Genomic DNA, 19683 nt, shown 5'->3' on the forward strand with positions numbered 1-19683 from the left:
TGGTTTCGGGAATATTGCTTTATCAATAAGCCTGGAATAGGGACCTAACTGAAAATGCCATTTGCTAAGAGGTGCAAATTATCCTGACTGATCTTGTGCTATCAGAAGATGATTACATTTCTTTTTTATCCTGTGTTTTTTAAAAGGCTAGTTCAATTTTATGTACAACTTGGAAGCAAGAGCGTTGGTAACTCCTGCAACAGACCAAGAGCCAGGAATGAAGGTAAAGCCCATTTTCTTTATTGTAAGCCTTTTACATTTTTCATCTTCTGCAGTGTTTTTGCCTTTTGCTGCATTTAAAAAATCAAGAAGATTTTTTTTTTCATATAAATCAATTGCCTCCTCAGTTTTCATAAATGTTGAAGAAAGTTATTTACTTTTGGTGGACTTTTCTAGTTATAATTAGTTACACCAAACCTACTGGTGATCCATCTGTAGGAGTAACTGTGGGAGCTGTGATGGTCTAAGAAAGACAACATTTACAAAGCAAGGTGTAAGAGCTTGTATTAAAATATTTGATAGTGTTGGAAAACAGGTAAATTTACAAGTCCACAGGACTATTCATAAAGTCTGAAATAAAAGGAATGAAATTCAAGTTCAGGATAAAGTGGGCAAACTCCATTTCTGACCTGAAGAAGAATTGTGTACCTGAGAACTTGTTCATCTTCTCAACTACACCAGTGGGTCTAATAAAAAATTGCCTTCCAAAACAAGCTTATGCATGATTTACCCAAAACACAAGATCATAAAATTGTAGCTGAAAATTTATTTAGTCTGAATAAATTCATCTCTCCCAGATTTCTCCTCTCTTATTTGATCCACATGCTTAAAGTTAGTGTGGTGGAGGACTGATACTTGTGTTTGGGAAGGATCAGCATTCTGGGAGCAGATTATGTTCTAGTTGCATGAAGTCAGACCACTGACACAAGAGATGAGAAAATTTAATTTTCCTCTCAATATAAAGCATTTAACATCAGTGGATTGTGTCCTGATATTTGGCATTTAAATTGACTCACTCACTGAGGAAAGCTGTCATCTTGCAGCACAGATTACACCAGGGGTTTGATTCTCCACTCATTTGCACCAATATAAGACACTAAAAAAAAATCTGTTATCTTTGAACATACATCAATATAAAGGAGTTTTAAGAGAATAAATATACACAGGTGCTTCTTTCTTGTATTATCCCTTTTGATGAGCTCTGCTGGGCTTCTGTTGTGTCCTAGTTGCCATACTGTATGCATGATACAAAGAGTATCTTAAATTTTCTAACTATTTTGATCATTAATTTCCAAGGATGCTGTGAGCTTGCATACATAGCAGGAGGATTGTAATCCCAGCTATCAGAATTATAACTTAGTCTTTCACACAAACTGCAAGGATACCAACATGAAATAAATACTGTGTTAAAGAAAATCATATTATTCCTATCATTTCTGTGGTATGATCATTAGTTTCCCTGAGGGTGTAAAAGATTTGATCCTTTGAGTTTGGTGAAAACAGCCAAGATGGCATGTGGTAGCTGGTGACCCGGGTCACCTTTGTGTTGGGACCCAGGAAATTCCTCTGGCTGTCCTGGAGGACTCGAGATCCTCACAAGGGGCTCAGAGACCTTGGCACAGAGTCAAAGAAACCTGTGCCTTCGATTTTAGTCCATGGAAACAATTACCAACTTTGTGTGAAGATTTACAAGCCACAAGAGTTTGAGTAGAATGATAGTCAATTTGTCACAGGGTGAAAAAGTAGAACTTTGGGGTTTTAGAATGGGGGTTCAAGAGGCAAGATGGAGGAATCTGGGCGTGTCCTGTCCTTCTTCTTCTCCTTCTTCTTGTCCTCCATCTTCTGCTGTGATGGTGGCACTTTTTGATTGGTTTAGAGTAGAGACAGACTGTCTAACATAGGGGATAGGTATTGGGAAATTATTGTAAATAAAGTACACGTAGTTCATAGTATAAAAAGTTAACATCACCCCAAGGGCAGGCAGAGTGCCACAACCCAACCTGCTGGACAGATATCAGAGAAAGAATGTAATAGGTAAGAGAAAATAAACAACCTTGAAAAGCAGAACTGACGCTCAGCTTCTGTTGTGGGGCTGGGAAAAAAAGCCTTTCTAATACCTTGGGAGTCATCTCAACCAGATAAACCCAGGACCTCTGCAGTAGGACTTTGTGCACAAAAAGCTCCTGGACCAGGAGTTGCCTAAAGGGTAGGACACATGTCACATGCCTGGGTGCCAGGTGGGGGTTGGCAGCTCCAGAGCACAGGGTGAGCTGCCCCCTCCCTCTTTGCTCTGCACAGTCTCACTAACTGCTCTTCCTCATTTTAAATCCAGGACTGGTTGTTCAGTACACAAATGACAACGGCATCACCTGGAGTTTGCTGCGGGAGCTGGACTTCATGTCGTACCTGGAGCCCCAGGTGGTCTCCATTGACTTACCCCGGGAGGCCAAGACCCCTGCCACCGCCTTCCGCTGGTGGCAGCCACAGCATGGTAAGCAGGGACAGCCCAAAAACTCATTGAGCAGCTTTACACATCCCACATGTCAGTGCTACTCAGTGTAGACATGTTGGGCAGAAACCTCAGCTCATGAAAAACACAGTATTTTGAACAGTTGGATGTTGTAAGAGCATATTTGGGCTTTCCTGAGTCACACTATGGCCATGATTTTCTTTTATAGCACCAAACTGATGAGTGGGCTTAAGAGTAAAATTGTTTAAGAGCTAAGTTTAAACCAAAGATTCTGAGATGACAGGAGGGAAGAGGAGGAAAAAATTACATTTTAAAAAAGCCTAAATAAGATCAAAGCTTTTACCTGAGTATAGGGTGACCTGGGATGCCAAATGGCTTACACTCTTTGTCTCATTTTTTTTCTGTTTTGGAAGTGTAGGCATAACTTGGCCTTGAATCTGCCTACCTGGTGGCTCCCATCTCACTATTTTAATATCTCCACACTCCAGAACAGGACCCCCTCCTCCCACCATTTCTAGTGTCCCAGAGCCCATCTCCCCTGCCCCTGCAAAACCACTCAGCCACTTCCCACATCCTCAGCTGAAAGTCAAACCCTGGTGCTGACTGATTCCTACAGCCACTGTGAGGGCTTCCACCTCACACAGGGGCACATTACCACTACTAAAAGGGTCCTGATTAAGTCTTACCTTTGCACAAGGCAGCAGCTCCTGGATCTGCAGGAAATATAAGGCAATCTTCAGAAATATAGCAAAGTACATTTCAACAGCAATTCCTTGGGGAGCAAAGCACATAGCTTACATTCAGGTAATTATAGTATGCAGCTTCTTAGACATCATTTATCATTTTGATGGCTGATTTTATTTCATACATTTTCTTGTATGTGCTGGACTTAATTGTCCTCACTAGGTAAGAGAATAGACAAGACAAGAGGGATGTGATTTAGTTAAGAAGACAGTTCCTTTGCTAAGCAATGACCGGTGCACCACAGACCATCACTCTGTGATGATCATTTGTATTGGTGAGTGGTGCAATGTCCAACCTGTTGCTCCCTACACCTGCCTTGATGGCACCTGGATGACATCTGTCCCTGCTGAGGATCATCACTCTTAAGACCACTGATGGCAGCCCTGTGGCTCCCAGTATAAACAAGGTTTTATGACTGGAAGTTGAAATATCACCTTCCACACTGGCACCTACACCAGACAACCAGTTCTGGTCAGAGATGTTAGTTCCTTCATGGACTATCCTCTGTCTGCCATTCCTCAGTGCAGAGTGGCCATCAGCCATGACCCATGTTCCTCTTGGTAGCAAGGCAAAAGTTCTGGCACATTGCTGCAAGCTCACAATTTATTGTAAAGGCTTTCCTTGCTCTCCTGTGAGGGCAGCAATTGTGCAATAAGATGTTCTTTTCAGCATGCCAGTAGAAAGGTGAATTGAAATGAAGCCCAAAGAAATGGGCTGGAGATGATGAAAATTAAATGCCTGTAGGCTGGAGAGCAAGAGAAGAGAGATTTCCAGGAAGGAGAACAGCACTTCGCTAAATATTATCTGTATGCAGAGCCTTCAGCATTTTCCTTCATGTTCTATTTGCTTTTGTACAAAAGCTATTTTGGGAAATAGACAGAGGCCTTTCCAATTTAGCTGTGGGGAATAGCAGGAAGGTTGTGACCCATAAAATGAAAATCCCCAATCTAGGGGCTCAGGGAGTATCTCATCCAAACAGAGGGAGAGCATATGATGGCAAAGGCACTGAAGCTAAAGAAATGAAGAGGGAAATACCCGTGTTTATCTGTAATAGAAACATGCTCTAGTGTCCAGGTGCATCCTTGAGCAATGTTTTAGTCTTGTTGAACAGCACTCAGTCTGTGTGATTGAGCACTGCTCACTGAGTGAACACAGCATATGGGCATTAAAAACAACTTACAGGGACTCTACTAACCTGTCTGCTCTGGTTTTTGTAGGGAAGCATTCAGCTCAGTGGGCTCTGGATGATGTGCTCATAGGGATGAATGACAGCTCTCAGACTGGCTTCCAGGACAAATTTGATGGAACTGTGGATTTACAAGCAAGCTGGTACAGAATACAAGGAGGTCAAGTAGACATTGACTGCCTGTCAATGGATACAGCTCTGATGTTCAGTGAAAACATTGGTATGTGTCATCAAACATTACTACATTTTGTATGAGTCTATTTTATAAATTACATAACCATCGAGTTTTACAAGATGGGAGGTATAGACAAATCCAGGTATTTAGTAATCTGTAGGGAAGAGAAGGCAGGGAAAAGGTGAAGATAGAGGTAACAAATTTGAATGACAGTATTGAAAGCATATGCTGAAGGTAAACTTTGTTGTTATTGTTGCATTTGTTGTTATTGTTGTATTTGTTGTTTTTCTCTCTTTGCTCAGGAAAACCTCGTTACGCTGAGACTTGGGACTTCCACGTGTCAGCCTCCACCTTCTTGCAGTTTGAGCTGAGCATGGGTTGCAGCAAGCCATACAGCAATTCCCACAGTGTCCACCTGCAGTACTCCCTAAACAACGGGAGGGACTGGCACCTGGTGACAGAGGAGTGTGTCCCCCCAACCATCGGCTGTCAGCAGTACACCGAGAGCTCCATCTACACTTCAGAAAGATTCCAAAACTGGAAGAGAGTTACTGTCTACCTCCCACCCTCCACCAAGTAAGCTCTGCTCTTCTGGCTATTTAGCATGACAAAGATTTTGCTGATCTAATTAGAACAAACATCCTCCAGCTTGGGAATGTTCTGCATGTCTTTTAAATTTTTAAATGTGTGTTGTCACGCCACCAGAATTTTAAATTTCACTTCAAAATATTTCATCAGCTATAATGTGAAGTGTAGGGACTTAAGGAAGTTACAACGTTGATGAATGAATTCTTAAGTCTTGCCTATAATTTCTGACAGTAAGAACAAGAATGCTAAACCAGCTTTTCTAACATTTATGCAATAAGAAGCAAGAATAAATACTCTGATCCATCCTTTCCTACATTAGTGTTTTCTGTTATTGCACATTAAGTTGTCACCCAACATTCAGGCATGTTAGTCACAGCATTCAGCAAGTCAGAACAGTCACTGGATGCGCCACCTTCACCCTTTTGACCAGGAGGAGAGTTCTGCTGAGTTCCTCAGGATATCACAGGGCTGTAAATGGATGTGGCAGATGTGCTCGCATCCATCTCTCTAAATAAAATGATGCTCTAGTTTAGGAACAACAGGTAATAATGACACTGCTTACCATTGTTCTGAGTAGTTCTGTAATTCTTCAGAGCACCCTACACATTACCTCTGTATATTTTATCACCCAGAAAATAAAGTGGTAAAAATAAACCCACAGCAAATGAACTGGGCCTGGAGTTCACATCTTGGTTTCCAACTCCACAGCTCACTCCAGAGGCCCACACATCTTCTTCCAAAGAACTTTTTTTCTCCAAAACACTTTCCTTATTTGAGGATAACAAGGCAGTCAGCAGTGACAGCAGTGTGTATGCATGTGCATATTGGTACATATATATTCATACATTCTTTTTTATATATATATATATATATATATATATATATATATATATATATATATATATATATATATATATATATATAAACATACATAACCATTGTTTTTCTCTTTACACAACACTTAGTATAAATGAACTTCCATAACTTCTTACCTTACTGATGCAATTTTATTGTTTCCATTCTGCTAGCAATACATGGAGCTGTCAAATGCTAATGGAACTACTAATTTCTGCTCAACCACTTTGTTGATCAGCAAGTGTCTCAGCAATGTTCATTCTTGATTATCACTTTGGGCCCCTTTCTTTAGAATATGCTGGAATTTTGCCTAAAAGACTAACCTGAGAAATTTAAACGTCCAGTTTCCACTAGAATATGAATCTTTTCAAAATAAGTGGGTCATGCTTATTAATCTGCTTTTCTTTGGAAGTCTGTGGGATTTTCTTTGTGGATCAGAATTTTGAATCCTGAAATAGATTTCCTTTGTTTTTAACAGCTCTCCCAGAACACGGTTCAGATGGATTCAGTACAACTATGCCTCTGGAGTAGATTCTTGGGCCATTGATAATGTGGTCCTGGCTACAGGATGCCCCTGGATGTGCTCAGGGCACGGCATCTGTGATTCAGGCCATTGCATGTGAGTAGGAAACTGCTTAAGCTGCTTCATGGAAAGGATATGTTTTATCCAGGACAGATGGATAATTCCTTTTCTTCCCAATGTGTTGCTAGGTGTGACAGAGGGTTTGGAGGTCCTTACTGTGTCCCTGTCCTTCCTCTGCCATCTGTCCTGAAGGATGATTTCAATGGTAACTTGCATCCAGACCTTTGGCCTGAAGTCTACGGTGCTGAGAGGGGAAACCTGAATGGTGACACCATCAAGTCTGGAACAGCTCTCATTTTCAAAGGGGTCAGAGATTACTTACATTGAAAAAAATATTAATGAAAACCAGTAGAATCAAAAACAGAAAGTAAATTTTCTCTTGTTAGCCCCATATGTTTATATTGAAGTCTTTTAGCTAGAATTTGACATTTTCATTTTTCTTGTCTTTTCCTACCCTAAACATGCACCATGTTTTCCACAGTTGTTTTTTTATGAACAAATGGGTTTCATCTCTTGGTTGTGTATTATTTTGTTTGTGGTATAAACTCCTCCTTGACCACCAGAGGAAAATAATGAAATTCTACACTGAGATTCTTGAGGTGAACTATTTGGAAATATGGCACACATTATGATTATCTTGAAGTTTCCTGATTGGCTCTTTAGTATTTTGAATAATACAAATTAGTCAGGGCTGTAGTCTGTGTCATCAATGTTTATGTAGTTTGCCAGTATTTTAGTCAATTCTATCATTTGATGTCTTCTAGTTCTTTAAGACTTATTTTTGTTGACTGCAGATTTCAAAAGGCCAGGAAATATTTTTTCTGAATTTTTCTGTTCTTAACAAAATGAATAATAGACTTTTGTTCACAAGCACACAAATTCTCAGCTCACACAAGTCTTCATTTGACACTGTGAACTCAGGTGCCCCCCAAAAAGAGAAGTTAAGTAATGTTTGGTGTACCAATTAGTTCTTTGAAATATTTATTTGCAAAAGCTTGACTCCAGTTCAACCTCTTTAGATTATTTCAATCCCAAATCACAAGATGTGAGTTGTCTAAAATTTGCATTGCTTGTTCCTGCAGATTGTTCCCCTGGGGGAATGGGTTTGAGAAAGAGGGAAGCTCTGAGAGATGGTTTTTGCCAGATCTCTGCAGAACAGGGACTGGCTCTGGCCCCAGGATCCACACAGCAGCGAGCTCACCAGTCAAACTCAACAGGGACTCAGGATCCCTATGAGGTTTCCTGTGTGCTTCCTTTCCTTACAAATTTCCCCAGAAGAGGATATTTGTACAAAATATGTTTTGAGATATAGATAATAACTCCAAGAGAGGACTGTCCCTGCCTGGAAATTAGGGTGCCTGGCAACTGTACAGTTTGCACAAAAAATGAGTGCAGTAGCTTGGACTCAATGTCTAATTCAGTGCTGGGAGATCCAATCACACCCCAGGGGTTCAGAGCACAAACTGAATGAGCTGTAACTGTGCCTGTACCTGACCATGTAGTTGTGCCTCTGTCATCCCCTGGCTCACTGTACCAAGGCTGTCACTGTCCCCATTTTCTGCCTGGGAAAAGGTGTGGAACAGAGAGTTTCCCCTCTTGCTGCCACCAGCAGGCAGAAGCAGACAACAGCCAAGCAACAGTAAGCTGCAGGACACACTCAATAATGAGAACTGACATTGTATATTCTGTATTTGCAGGAAGGACTGAGAATGCTTGTGTCAAGAGATCTAGACTGCACTAATACAGTGTACATCCAGTTTTCATTTAAATTTATTGCCAAAGGTAAGATCATCGTTGATTTACTATCACTTCTCTAGCTTTATTAGTACATAGTAGCAACCCAGAAAAGAATACAGATTGATATTTTCAACTTCAGTGTATGGTAGTGATCAACAGTTTATGGTAGATTATATGGGAGCTTGTTTCAAATTTTGCATCATCCCTGCCTTGCTCCCAGCCTACATGGCTGTCTGTGCAGTTCCTAAGGAAAAAGTAGACTGTAGTATCACCAAAAATAGCACAGCCAGTAAAGTCTTTGGGCAGAAAAGAAACAAAAGGGCTCAAGGTTTTGTAGAGATTTCCCATTATGTTGGGGAAAAATTATTTGTCCGATTTTTTTATGTAATAAAATTGTGCCTACAGTAAATTACTTAAGGGACTAATAGTCAACTACAGTGTTTTTCATTTACTAGCTTCAGTCCACTGCATTAAAATCTCTTACCATTTGACTGCCTAGCAGGTATCTTAGAGATAACTGAAAGTCCATAATTCTATTTAATTGATATAAAGAATAGTCAGACTTTGCAATATAAGTTTTACACGTTGTTGTAAATAACCTGTGACAGTTCCTCCAGTACAAGGACTTTTAAGCCAATTATATTCAGTCTTACCCTGCTCCAAGGCCTTGCCATCCTTGGCTTTAAAAAATAATTATATCCAAGTCTGGAGTGACATGATGGAGAACCACTAAACTGCTTGAAGGTTTGAGCCACTCCCATGCAATTTCAGAAGTTTTCCCCAAATTTTCTGGTAGAATTGGCACTTTCAGGCTGAACTCTGAATGTTGAAAAACTCCTCTCACTCTGGTGTAAGGAAGATGTCCATAGTTTCTGTGGTAAGCTCAGTGCTCTGGGACTGGACCCTAACTGACTCAACATTTACCAACAGCCTGAAAATAGTTTGGAACTGTCTCTTTCTTCCTAAATAAGTGTGTTAGTCAAATCTGTGTATGGATGAGTGAAAATATAGCTCTTTGTGAATTATTATTGATTTTCTTTAATGGGCATTTAATCATATATATTGGGCTATTTATTACTGGGTTTAGTACTTTATAAAAAGAGAGAAAACTGTAATAGCCAAAAACATAACATCCCCCAAAATGATAACATGCCAAATATTCCATGTTTATAAACGAAGTCTTTGTGAAGACTTCTTTTACAAAATTATGCCTTGGTAATATTTCTTCATATGATCATTGATAAAAATATTTTAAAATAAAGTGAGTAAAAATATTGCTCCAAAGGCAGGAGTAGCCAAAGGTTCAAGCTTGGATTTTGACCCTTGATCCACAAGGAGTGAGACCATGAAACCCCAGGAGAAATTGCTCCTTATTGAATCTGTATTACTTGTTAGCACTACTGGTGGATCCAGGACTTGGTCCCAACAAGCCCCCTAATGTTGAATACAAGTTGATATGGCTGGGCATATCTCTCAGCTGTGAGTGTTAAAAGCAGTGTGTTGTTTACTGTTAATTGCCACAGATAAGCTGAAATCAGCTCCTGACTGCAAACAGCTCCTCCCTGCTCTGCTCCACAGCAGTTGAATACTTAGCACTGGAGCAGAGGGGAGCAGGAGCATCTGCACCAGGCACTTGGTTTCAGCAAATGTGCTTCATTTAACATGGGAAACATGGGAAAAGCTTGCACAGTAACACACAGTGAGTCAGGGATGAAGAAGCTGTCCCTTAGTCCTTTCCTTCTGCTGGCTCCTGACTGAGTTTTTGGGGACATGCCATGACTGTGCTGCACCATGAAGGGAGCAGAGAGTGTAAATTTGTCTGAGTGAGACCTCAGTTCAGAGATGCCATCACTTGGACACTGGTATTCCTGGACAGCAAGTTAGGCACAGGCCAAATACAGGCTGGGGACTGAGCTTGTGTATGGCAACCAGCATCAAAAATGAGAGCTGGGCTCTAATTAGCATGTGTTAATAACTAGGGCTGTAAAGAGCTTTTGTTTTTTACTCTTTAAAGCTCTAAGTAAAAAAAATAGGAGGAGCTGGTAGTTAGAAAATGCAAATTTTACTGTCAGTTCCACTGACTTTTAGGCCCAGTTTAAAGCACAGAATATTGCTTTGTTGTTGTTAAAACATGCTAATAAATATCCTCAGTGCTCTCCATCAATTATGTTATTTCTGGGCATGAATATCCTGATCCCAGTGTCTGCAGTGAGAGCCACAGACTCATCAATTTATGAGGATAGGGACTGAGTCTTTATTTTGGGTACTACAGATGGTGATGATAATGTCTTGTAGCTGGACAAAACAAGCAAATAAATATTTGCTGTATTACTGGTATATGTTTGTAGTAGAAGGAGCTGGTGCATTCTAATCTCAAAAAGTATAACAGTGAGATATCTTCTTATCTAAGTAACAAACTATGGTCATATGTATAATGAACAGTAGTGTAAATTTGGACCCTGTTTTGTTTGCATTTTGCAGACAAACAAGCAAGGGAAAGCTCAGAAAGTCATATGTGTACAATGTGTATATAACATCTCAATAACTAAAGCTGTTGTTAAAGGAACCCATACTTGTAGTGGACGTCAGAGCAGCATAATTTCATTTATACTTGCTTGAACTTACTGGATTGCAATGAACATAAACCCATGTCATTTATGCTCCAGGCACCCCTGAGAGGTCTCATTCCATCCTGCTGCAATATTCTGTCAATGGTGGCATCACTTGGCACCTGATAGACGAGTTTTACTTCACCCAGACTACAGATGTGCTCTTTATCAACGTCCCTCTGCCCTATGCAGCCCAAAGCAACGCAACGCGCTTCAGGCTCTGGCAGCCCTACAACAATGGTGAGGAAAAGGCACACCCCTGAGAGGCCAGGTCCCTGTTTGCACAGCTCAGCCTCTCTAAGAGAGTGCATTTCTTGAACTGAACAATTAGAGAGACTCTTAAATCATGGGGGTTTTGTGTTTGAACTCCTGCAATTAGAATTACTGCAGGATTATGTTTACTGTTCTTAAAAAGCATTTGGTTTAATGCTTTAAAGTGAAGTACCTTCACCTGATATCCCTGGACTGTGTGCAGAAAAGCATCAGCTTTGGCCCTGGAGGGAGTGGGAGATCAAGAAACACCAATAAAATTAACTTCACTCAGGTTCTTCTCATTATTTTTAATGGGCATGATTCTCACTCACACTGAGGCCCCATTAGGATGCTCCAATTATACAAAAGTGTCCCAAGTGTAAATGGGAACTGGGCCTACCTTACTCAGAATTAACTAGGCATTAAAAACCCATTTAGAAAGAGTATGTAGTGAGCAGTTAATCTTTTGATTAAATTGTAAAGGACTGGAAAACCACAAGAGGAACACAGCTCCTTCCTCCTGATTACAGGAGATGTGCCAGCTGAAGGAAGCTCTTCTCTGCTCTCAGTTACTCTGAGCACAGTTTCAAGCAGAAACTGACATTAACAGCTCTAAAGAATTCCAGCAATCATTTAGACATGGTGATTCAGCAACAGTTTGTTCCATGTAGGCAAATTCCTAGCACAGCCCTAACACAAAAAAGGAAATTCAAATCTGGTCCTGACAATCCTGTTTCAGTTCATTTTTCTGATGTGTCCTGCCTAAAACAATTATTTAAACTTTCCTCTGATGAACTCAAACACTTCTAGATAAATGAAAAAAACACTACCCAGAAGATCTGTCAATTTAATCCTTCCTCTTCAGTTTGAGAATACCAATTTTCTGACGTATATGAATACATAACCCATTGGAGAGAAGGAGTTCCAGAGTTTCCTTCTCCATGGAATAACTCCTCCCAGGGACACGCAAGCTGCTGAGTGCAAGGATGTAGAATGAAATTACACTTTCAGGCTGCTTTGACTGTGTAGCAACTACTCTTTTAGATGACTCTTAATTGAAGAAGACAATGACAGAATTTCAAAGTAAATATGATTTAAATAGAAGATAATTGTTCAACACCCATTGCTTTTCACTGTTTAGCTGTGACTTCTATAAATTTTAGGGAATAAGTTAATTCCATAAGGTCAAGCTGGAAAGCAGTATGGAAACTATTTTCATGGAAAGTGAAAATAGTGATCCCACACTTTTAGCACCCTCCTCTTCACATAATCCATAAATACTGGCTGCTGTTCTGCTCTCTAATAATATTAATATTAGATCTTAATAGAAATATTTCCATTTTCTTTGTAGGCAAAAAAGAAGAAATCTGGATTATTGATGACTTCATTATTGATGGAAATAACCTGAAGAATCCCATTATCCTTTTGGATACCTTTGACTTCGGTCCTAAAGAGGACAACTGGTTTTTCTATCCTGGTGGAAACATTGGGCTTTATTGCCCATATTCATCTAAAAGAGCTCCGTAAGATTCTCTCAGCAATACAATAGAAAGAAGTAACTTTGTAAAGTGAGTCTAAAGCACTCCTCTCCTTGATTTTTAGGGAAGAAGATTCAGCTATGGTGTTTGTTTCAAATGAAGTTGGAGAGCACTCCATTACCACAAGGGACCTGAGTGTGAATGAAAATACTATCATCCAATTTGAGGTACTTGTCCTCAGAAAGTTATTTTGCCTTTTGCTTCATGTTCTTCTATATTCTGCCCTGGTGAATTTGCCCAGCTGTTCTGATTGCCAAATAGAGAAACCTATTTCCCCTCTAATTGAAATTTCCAATTTCCCCTCTAATTGATTTGACATTACTCTCCCTCATGTGAATGTATCATGATGCTTTTAATACATAGATAAGGGAAATTTCTGCCTCAAAGTTTTCCACTTTCTTGCCTGAATTACTAGTTTGTCCATGCCTATATACTTGCACTGATAGCATTAAAGTCCATGTCCTATGCATTGGAGAGTCACTACTGCAGGCAAGAGGATGAGCAAAATATAGTGAGAGTACAAATTGCCACTTCACAGCCTGCTCCAGGTAAGAGTGCAGCACTTCTACATGCTCACCAGTGGAGAGCTACAACTTCATCTGTGACAGTAAAAAATAATTTTTCCCACCTGCTGGCTTAACTGCACTGTTGTACTCTCTCAAAGACAAGCTTCTGCTGTCCTTCCTTCTGCCCATATCATAGCTGCTCTAGATGAAGTTGGTTTTTGGCTATTGTGGCCTGAAGTCATCCCATTTTCTTTTTTAAAGAAAGTTCACAAATAAGGATCATATTTTTGTGTTTCATACTCTCAGTGGAAACAGGTACCTCAGTGACAGCACAGAGTCCAAACTAAACCGTGTTTCTGACTTATCCTAGAATCTAAACTGTGCATTGCCTGGGGCAGCTATTGATGGGAGTAACCAGTTAGTATTTATTAGTTTAGAGAGGTCATTATATTGTCATTAAGAAACTGGAAAATAATCTGGCACATAAATTGCCATGCCAGAGTTACCAGGCTGCTTTTAACAGCAATGTGGCATATTGTTGCATTAATATGAGCTACATAATAATCAGCAAATGATAGGAGTTTATAAAAATTACTAAAATTATACTAAGGGTTTTCCAAGAAAATTAGGTTTAGCTGTGTACTCATGCACTCTTCAATTTGTCATGCAACTAATTCATAAATTATTGAATGCAAACCATTTCCTCTTTTAAAATATAGATTACAGCCTGTAGAACAAAAATGTTTGAGGTGACTTTAAGATATTCATAAGCCTTGATAGCATTAACTCATAAAATCTACATGTTTACTTCCATATGTGGTAAGAACATCATTTCGAGCTCACGTTTTTGAGAACATTAGTGTAAATGAAGGAGTTATGCATAATGCAGTAGTTTCTCTCTGTGTCTCAAGAGTCAAAACCTGTATTGGGTCAAGCATCTCTCTAAGCTTCCAGATGAGTAGACAACCCTTCTAGTCAAATGTAGCTTGATGGGACTCATGTGCACTGAAGAGTGATGAAGGAAATTCAATGTAGGATACACTTTCAACATTCATGCACAATTCTAAGCATTACTGTGTTTTAGAAACAAATAGATTTTCTTAACAGAATAGAATGCTACAGAGACACTTTTTTTGCTAAAAAGATATATAAAAATATTAAAATGTTACATAGTTTTAATGCAGGCTTTGCAATCAGCAATTGGTTTTTATTTGTTGAGTGCTAAGTACAGTACATCTTATTTTATATGACAGTCATTCTGTAAAGAACTAATTTGTCTTCTTTTACAAAAGCAATTTGAAATTATACGAAGATCTAAATATCAGTGTAACGGGAAAACAAACTAACTTGCACTGTCTCAGATTCTGTATTGAACAGTCTGTGGTTTTTTAGTAGTAGAACTGGTTTTCATGTTCTGCCTTTTCTACTGTTCTTTACATCAGGAATCTTGTGAGCACACCCTGAGAAGTCTGACACTACCAAACTAAGACATTGAATCTAAATGCAGTCCAGCTATGATGCTCTAGGGTTTGCCATTTTACATGAACAAATAGATAGTGAGTGTAAAGCTGAATATATTGAGGTGATAAATTTTGGGGGTTTTTTTTCATATTTAACATAAAAGAGTATCATAGTGCAGCTCAGCAATTAACAGCTCAGCATTAACAAAAAGTTAATGCTTCACTTAACTTTTTTTTTAATATTTCTGCTTTTAATAATGCATATTTTCTTGATGCTGTGATTACTTCAGTACCTGCCAGAGGACTGCAAGAGCTGGTGCATTTACTCCAGCAATGTTAGCAGCTATCCTTTCTAACTTTGGTTTTCTCTAGGTAGAAGTTATTGGGGAATTCTTATCACATTCATTTTATCATAACCCATGGTGTGATATACTCCTGGACAGGAGAGCAATGTGCAAGAGTTCCTGTTCATGTGCCTGTCCTGAGTGCATCATCCCTGTTGTTAAGTGGTTCCCAAATCACCATTTTGCTGAGCTAAACAAATACCATACCAAATGGGGGAGGCAGAAGAATGATTGGGAGTGCCACAGTCTGCCCTGTGTCACCTTCTGTGTTTGATGCCTTGGCCCCCAGATCAATATTGGCTGCACCACTGACAGCTCCTCTGCTGACCCAGTGAAGCTGGAGTTCTCACGAGACCTGGGGGCCACCTGGCACCTGCTGCTGCCCCTGTGCTACAGCAGCAGCAGCCACCTCAGCTCCCTCTGCTCCACTGAGCATCACCCCAGCAGCACTTACTACGCAGGCACTACCCAGGGCTGGAGGAGGGAGGTCATTCACTTTGGAAAGCTGCACCTCTGTGGGTAAGTGTCCAGCTCCTGTTCCTGCCCAGCTGCTCGTTGCTTTGCTTTTATTTCTGGTTTTCACCCAGCACAAGGGTGGTGAATAAAAACTGCAGCACTAGAGCAGACCAAATGACCAATTTTTCTCTGCTTTTTGCCCTGAATGTTAGCTAGTGTTCAGGTGATTCCCCAAATCATATTGTGCCTAATGCTGATGTAGAATAACCACAGGCAACTTCCTATTACCTTCTATTTAATTAGTGATAATTTAATAGAAGAGAGTTGCTTGTTGAAATTAACACAAAGCTGACTGTTCTTAGCATACTCTGAGTGTTCTTTGCAGAACTGCATCAGCCATTTGAATTCACTGATGATGTTCTTGCATGAAATTTGAGCTTCATAAGAAAATGCAGTAAAATGTGAGCTAGTATAAGCTTGATTCTACTTCAGTGTGAAGAAATGGTCTGATCTAAATAATGTCTCAGTCAATCAGGCTGGATGATAACACAGCATAGAAAAACAATATGTGCTAGCAGGCACAGTAATATGTAACTTTTCAAGTAAAAAGACTACTGTTTACTTTTTCAGGAATAACTGTCATCTAGCATCAACTCACTTTATGTAAAAGCTCACACCATTAATGATTAAACTGTAGCATGTATGAATGAAAATGAGCTATGCAACTATGAGACTTTATGAATCTATGCAGATACGAGACTGAGTATTTGTGAAACTACTGCAGTCAATGGGTCCTCCACTAAATAAATGACCCCATATGTGCTCTGAAAGTATGAAAAGACCTATATAAGGAATAAGAACCAAGTTTGGAAAGACTGATTGTTTAATAATTTAAGGAAATGTTTAAATTTTAAACTTGAGTTTTCTGGTTTATGACAGTTAACATTTCAAGCATGTAATAGGTAACCATCTCTTTCAGCAGCTCACTTGTACTTCCTGGTTTTGAGCAAAAGAATTTTTTTACCCTTTAGCCAACCATCAATGCATCCCTCCAAATAAAAATTTTGACTGTGCAGACTCCTAACTCATTTAAACCTTCCAGGATTTTGATTTAGTCCCCCATTCCTGAGTGCTTCTATCCTGTTTTCCTTCCTATTTCTTCCCCAACACACCAGGCCAGGAGCCCATGGCTGACAGCCAGCCAAGCCCAGCAGTGCAGAGTAGTTTACATGCAGTGCATTAAATCACTGGGCCAGAGGGCTGAAGGGGGATTTCTCCACCAGAATCTACTGGAATAACAAGAAAAAAATCCAAACCTTCCTCATTGTGTAATTCTAAAAAAATCCCCCAGCCTTTCCATTCCCCATGTGCAGAGTTTTATATTTTAACTGAGGATGAAGACATTTTATTTCCACTACATATGTAATTTTAGAAATTAATATATGTTCTCAGCAGGCAGCTGTAAGTAATAATTAGTATTCCAGTTATGTCCTGAAGGAAAGGTCCAGGGCCTGTTGAGCCAGAGACAAAACCCCAAATAAGCAATGGTTCACTCTCTGCTCCAGACACAAGTCATGGTTCATCCTCACCAGGAGTGACCCTGAGAGAAGGAGCTGACTTGTCTCAAGAAAAAAAAATCCAGCCTGTGGGGCAGAGGTCTACTCTCAAAAGGAGCTTAACACACCTCCAGCCTCACACTTGTGTCCTTCCCTTCAGGGCACACTAAAGTCAATGATTTTGACTTCCAGCAGAACTCTGGTTCTTGTGCATCTTTCTTGTGACACTTAGTAGTGTCCACACCCATCAATTATTTTAGGTTGTTACCTAAATCCCCTCACAAAAATTTCTTTTTAGCAAATCAAGGAAAAAAATTTGTCAGTTACAATTACCTATGGAATTGATTTGCCTGCTGAATTTAGATGTCTTTAACAAGACACATTAAACACACAAGGCAATTAAGTGCTTCTCCCTTCTCAATCTTCTGGTTTCCTTCCTCCCTTAAAACGTTTTCTCAACTGGGAATAAAATTAGTCTCTCAAGTATTTTCCTCATCTCAATTTGTTTTCCCTCCTTCCCCAGTTGGTTCCTTTTTATATGCAGCATTGATGCAAGTAGCACTTAGGAGATGAATGAAAAATGACAGGACAGCACCCAAAGGAGAACATAGTTTAAATTAACAACTTGCAATATCAGCCTGGTTTAAGATTAAGCTGCCCGAAAGCAAGCTGAATACCGGGTGACATGACAGATCATGTTTCCTTTCTGGGTAATTGAGGGTGAGATCCTCCCACTCCACCCCTACAGGTGGTCTCGCTGGGGGCACAATGGAAGCATGAATTAGAATCTCACTCTCCAGGAGAGGGTGAAAGTGGCCATGTCTGACTCACACACTGTACACCAAAGCAGAAGGGAATCCACCAGACCATGGCCATTGATCTTCCCCATGAATGATGGAGTTAAGAGTAGCTGGATTTTAAATTTTGAAAATCATGCCTGTCATTCAGTTTTGAGATTACAGCTAATGAATAGTGTTATTTTTATTTCTGTCAGTACTTGGGTTGAATGTCAACATAAAGATGCATGAAGTACTGAAGGAATTAGATCTAGCAGTCAGTTTCTAGAATTAACATATTTATCAAGCCAGTTCTGACAGAAAGAATAATAAGAATAATATATATGTGCATATAATGGTATATGTGTGGAATACAAAAAAAAAAAAAAAGATGGAACTATAATTTAAAATAAGTACACTTTATGCCATTTTCAGGCTGGCGAGGTTCAGGTGGTACCAAGGATTTTACCCTGCTGGGTCCCAGCCTGTGACCTGGGCCATTGACAACGTGTACATTGGTCCCCAGTGTGAGGAGATGTGCAACGGGCACGGCAGCTGCATCAACGGCACCAGGTGCATCTGCGACCCCGGCTACTCGGGGCCAACCTGCAAAATCAGCACCAAGAACGCTGACTTCCTCAAGGATGACTTCGAAGGTATCTCTCTTGGGAGGGGGCCTCTGAATACTGCCTGTCCATCTCAGTGCAACCCAGGGTTCAAGGGGTTAAACAGAACAGCCTTGCTCACCTCTGCATGCTTCTGGTTAGAATTTATGCCATGGGGGTATTCCCATGAACCAAGTAGTTCAGATGCCGTTTGCAAGTGCCACTTGTGAATGCCTGATGCGCTGTTAATGCTGGATTACAAAATCTTCATTGAAAGAGAACTTCCTGAAACTCTACATGTAGAAAATAATCTTGGAAGTAAATAATGTTTTGATGGTAGTTTTGATGGTAGCATAGACAGAGCATTTGCAAGTGAGGCAAACAGCAGAGGGCTTTAAGGTCATGTCATTTCTCACTACAAGGGAAATCTGACTCGCCCTACTACAGCAACCATGGTTTCAGAGCAGACCAAGTGTCTCAGTAGTGGGAGCCAGTGCTCAGCAGCCACAGCAGACCCCAAGAGAGGGAAGGCAGGGGGGAGCTCAAACCCTCCTGTATGCCTGGGTGCACACAGCATCCCTGCATACAACTCTGAAACCCCTCTGAGGCTTCCCCCGCTAGCAAGCACAGCAAGAGGAGCGTGTTTTCATAAAACAGCACCTGTGAACCAAACCCATCCCTTCACAGCTGCTGCTGCTCATTTTCAATTTTGCCAGCCCTTGATTGCATGCTACCACTTTGGAACCCAAAGTTTCTTTATAGACCCAAGTATGTTGTTGTTACCTTAAGATAAATGAGGAAAGGTGAAAACCCTTGTGAATAACTGGAGACAAAGATCCCAGATCTCATACTTCTGGGTTTATTTTGTTTTGGTTTGTGTCAGCTTTCTAGAATACATGGCATTGGAAACACTGAATATTTCTCCGTCAGCGTGGGATTTTTAATTTATGTCTCTTCCTCTGGAAGTAGCACTCTTGCAGCAGGAGCACTTCAGAGTAAATCATAAATATGTATTCACTGTGTATTCAGGTCAGCTGGAGTCGGATAGATTCCTCCTTGTGAGTGGTGGAAAGCCATCAAGGAAATGTGGTACCATGTCTGGAGGAAACAACCTTTTCTTTAACGAAGAAGGTTTACGTATGCTGATGACTCGAGACCTAGATTTGTCACAAGCCAGGTAACACCTTTCAAAAGTTCTTTCAGGATTTCATTCAGGAAATGCTATACTGAAGAATGATACATA

General features: G+C 40.2%; 1 protein-coding gene across 1 annotated transcript in view; it reads left to right on the top strand.

Moving 5' to 3' along the window:
- RELN (reelin) overlaps positions 1-19683 on the top strand; it is a 285095-nt gene that overhangs the window by 225916 nt on the left and 39496 nt on the right. The window contains exons 31-43 of the mRNA XM_066550860.1: positions 147-223; positions 2333-2491; positions 4432-4620; positions 4878-5151; positions 6497-6637; positions 6730-6907; positions 8299-8383; positions 11005-11187; positions 12551-12722; positions 12802-12904; positions 15337-15566; positions 18271-18491; positions 19470-19617. Coding sequence (XP_066406957.1) covers positions 147-223; positions 2333-2491; positions 4432-4620; positions 4878-5151; positions 6497-6637; positions 6730-6907; positions 8299-8383; positions 11005-11187; positions 12551-12722; positions 12802-12904; positions 15337-15566; positions 18271-18491; positions 19470-19617 — 2160 coding nt within the window. The remainder of the gene's footprint in view (positions 1-146; positions 224-2332; positions 2492-4431; positions 4621-4877; positions 5152-6496; positions 6638-6729; positions 6908-8298; positions 8384-11004; positions 11188-12550; positions 12723-12801; positions 12905-15336; positions 15567-18270; positions 18492-19469; positions 19618-19683) is intronic.

Source organism: Molothrus aeneus, chromosome 5, assembly GCF_037042795.1.
Source record: "Molothrus aeneus isolate 106 chromosome 5, BPBGC_Maene_1.0, whole genome shotgun sequence".
Classification (NCBI taxonomy): domain Eukaryota; kingdom Metazoa; phylum Chordata; class Aves; order Passeriformes; family Icteridae; genus Molothrus; species Molothrus aeneus.